General features: G+C 47.8%; 1 protein-coding gene across 1 annotated transcript in view; it reads left to right on the top strand.

The window, feature by feature from the left end:
- The window catches only part of macf1a (microtubule actin crosslinking factor 1a), a 190573-nt gene that overhangs the window by 173847 nt on the left and 14226 nt on the right, over positions 1–2500 (top strand). The window contains 5 exon segments of the mRNA XM_042077105.1: positions 48–254; positions 773–892; positions 1126–1295; positions 1953–2112; positions 2484–2500. The exon segment at positions 2484–2500 is cut by the window's right edge and continues 178 nt beyond it. Of these exon segments, the coding sequence (XP_041933039.1) occupies positions 48–254; positions 773–892; positions 1126–1295; positions 1953–2112; positions 2484–2500 (674 nt within the window).

Raw genomic sequence — 2500 nt, 5'->3', positions numbered from 1 at the left:
CTGTATGTTAACCCTGACGTGCCTCTGTCTCTGTCCTCCTCTCTCAGGTGTTTGTGAATGAGGTGAACACCCATCGTGAGCGGGTTCTGGCCCTGGAGAAAGCCGGCTCTCAGCTTCGTTTCGCCAGCCTGAAGCAGGACGTGGTTCTGATCAAGAACCTCCTCCTGAGCGTGCAGGCCCGCTGGGACAAGCTGGTGCAGCGGTCGCTGGACCGGGGCCGACACCTGGACGAGGCCCGCAAGAGGGCCAAACAGGTAGGGGAGGGGACACTTCTGAAGTGGTGACATAACTTGGGCTGATGGAGAAATGTTTGTAGAGATGTCATTGCTAACTGATGGTTGCCCGAAAACAATTTCAGTTAACGAGTATAAAATAATTGCATTTGATTTAAGTCTTGGCTTGAAGAGCTCATGTTTTATTTGTGTGGTAACTAAGTTTATTTTGTGGTAGTAACTGATTAAATCACATTGACAGGACAGTATAAGCTATATTAATCTTGGTCACAGAAAAAGATGAATCAGTGTGAGGTTGAGAGTGGTACAGCTCTTGAAGTCGGAGTAGGCTATTTTTATTTAACTACAAAGCACACTTAGTCCAATGTTTAGTGGAAAGAACAATGTAATGAAATGAGGTTAAATGCAGAAGAGACATTCTAAAATAAGCAATGTGCCTGTGGTAATGGTGGTGATGGGCTGATTTCTGTGTGTGTGTGTGTGTGTGTGTGTGTGTGTGTGTGTGTGTGTGTGTGTGTGTGTGTGTGTGCGCTGCTTAGTTCCATGAGGCCTGGAGGAAGCTGTCGGACTGGCTGGAGGAGGCAGAGAGCAGGCTGGACTCCGAGCTGGAGATCTCCAACGAGCCCGACAAGATCAAAGTGCAGCTGGCCAAGCACAAGGTGGAGTGGCCCACATATCTTAAAGAGAGCATCTCTCTCACCCAATCACGTAGTCCTTTCCTCTCACTCTCACTCTATCTCTCTTTTTGTCTATCATTTGGTCTATCTTTCTCAGTGTTGTCTACTTCCTGTAATACAATTAAATTATTCAGTTGTCACATTATAAAAATACCTTTAGAGAAGTCCTTCTCAGCATGTCTCACCCCCTGTCCTTTGCTTGTTTAACTCTGCAGGAGTTCCAGAAGGCTCTGGGCTCCAAGCAGCCGGTGTACGACACCACGGTGCGCTCGGGCAGGGCCATGCGTGACAAGGCCTCCCTCGCCGACGACACCCAGAAGCTGGACCACCTGCTCGGGGAGGTGCGGGACAAGTGGGACACCGTCTGTGGCAAGAGTGTGGAGAGGTGAGCACAGCACAGTGGCACACGGCCGGCCAGCATCCCCAGGGGTCAGCTGGCTAGTGTGTTTGTGAGGATGATATGAGACTATAAGGCGGGGATCACATCAACCCAGCGGCAAGCGGCAGCGGCAAACTAAACACAACGCTCAGACCATAATAAGTTTTATTCCTAAGCAACACAAACGGTTTGTCAATTGAATACGCTCGCGTTGCGCTTTGAAAGTTCAACCAAGTTCAACGCTCAGCTTGTTCAACGCTAGCGTTACGCCAGCATTGCCACCGTTCCGCTGCCGAACCATAGAGAGAACAATAGAAAACCTGCCGCTTGCCGCTGGCTAATGTGATCCTCGCCTAAGGATGGGACACTCCCAGCAAGGATGCCCTCTAGTGCTGCAGTAGCAAAATGAAATGATTAATATCCCATGATTCTTCTCGTTACAGTTAATGTCTAATGAGCAAGCTGTGGTTATTAAGGCTCCTTACTGTGCTTGTGTTATGACTGTGTGCAATAAATAACGTAATATGACCTCGTGTAATGAAAAAGGCTTGCAGTGTGAAGGGGTTTAGATTAGATCACACTCAATCACTTAATACCAGGGGTTAGATTAGATCGCACTCAATCACTTAATGCCATTTCTCGGTCTGTTTCTGCCACCATCAGGCAGCACAAGCTGGAGGAGGCGCTGCTGTTCTCAGGTCAGTTCGCAGAGGCTCTGCAGGCGCTAGTGGACTGGCTCTATCGGGTTGAGCCGCAGCTCAGTGAGGACCTATTTGTGCACGGAGACCTGGACCTGGTCACCAATCTCATGGACTCGCACAAGGTACGTGAGAAAGAGACAAAGTCCCCAGTGTATCTGCTGGGAGTTGCTAAAGAGTTGATGTAGATGAAAGATGAGTGTTTTTCTACGTGGAACATAAACTTAAACTGTACAATGCACAATATCAATCCATTACCAACCTCAGACATACACAAAGGACCTAAAATCATGTGAGCAATTGTATCCTGTCAAGATCAATAGTAGTAGTTAGTAGTAGATTAGCACAATAATAAGGTGTGCGATTTTTTAGAATAGAGGGTCCTACGGACATTTTATGCCGAGCTTTTAGCAACCTCTGAAATGGAGATGAGAGAGGTCTGTAGTGCAGCTCTGGAGGTTCATTTCCTGATGATTTGTGGTTGCCATGGTAACAGGCCTTCCAGAAGGAGCT

Source organism: Alosa sapidissima, chromosome 21 (assembly GCF_018492685.1).
Source record: "Alosa sapidissima isolate fAloSap1 chromosome 21, fAloSap1.pri, whole genome shotgun sequence".
Classification (NCBI taxonomy): Eukaryota; Metazoa; Chordata; class Actinopteri; order Clupeiformes; family Clupeidae; genus Alosa; species Alosa sapidissima.
Note: the sequence above shows the minus strand (reverse complement) of the source record. Positions and strands in the feature narration are given on the sequence as shown.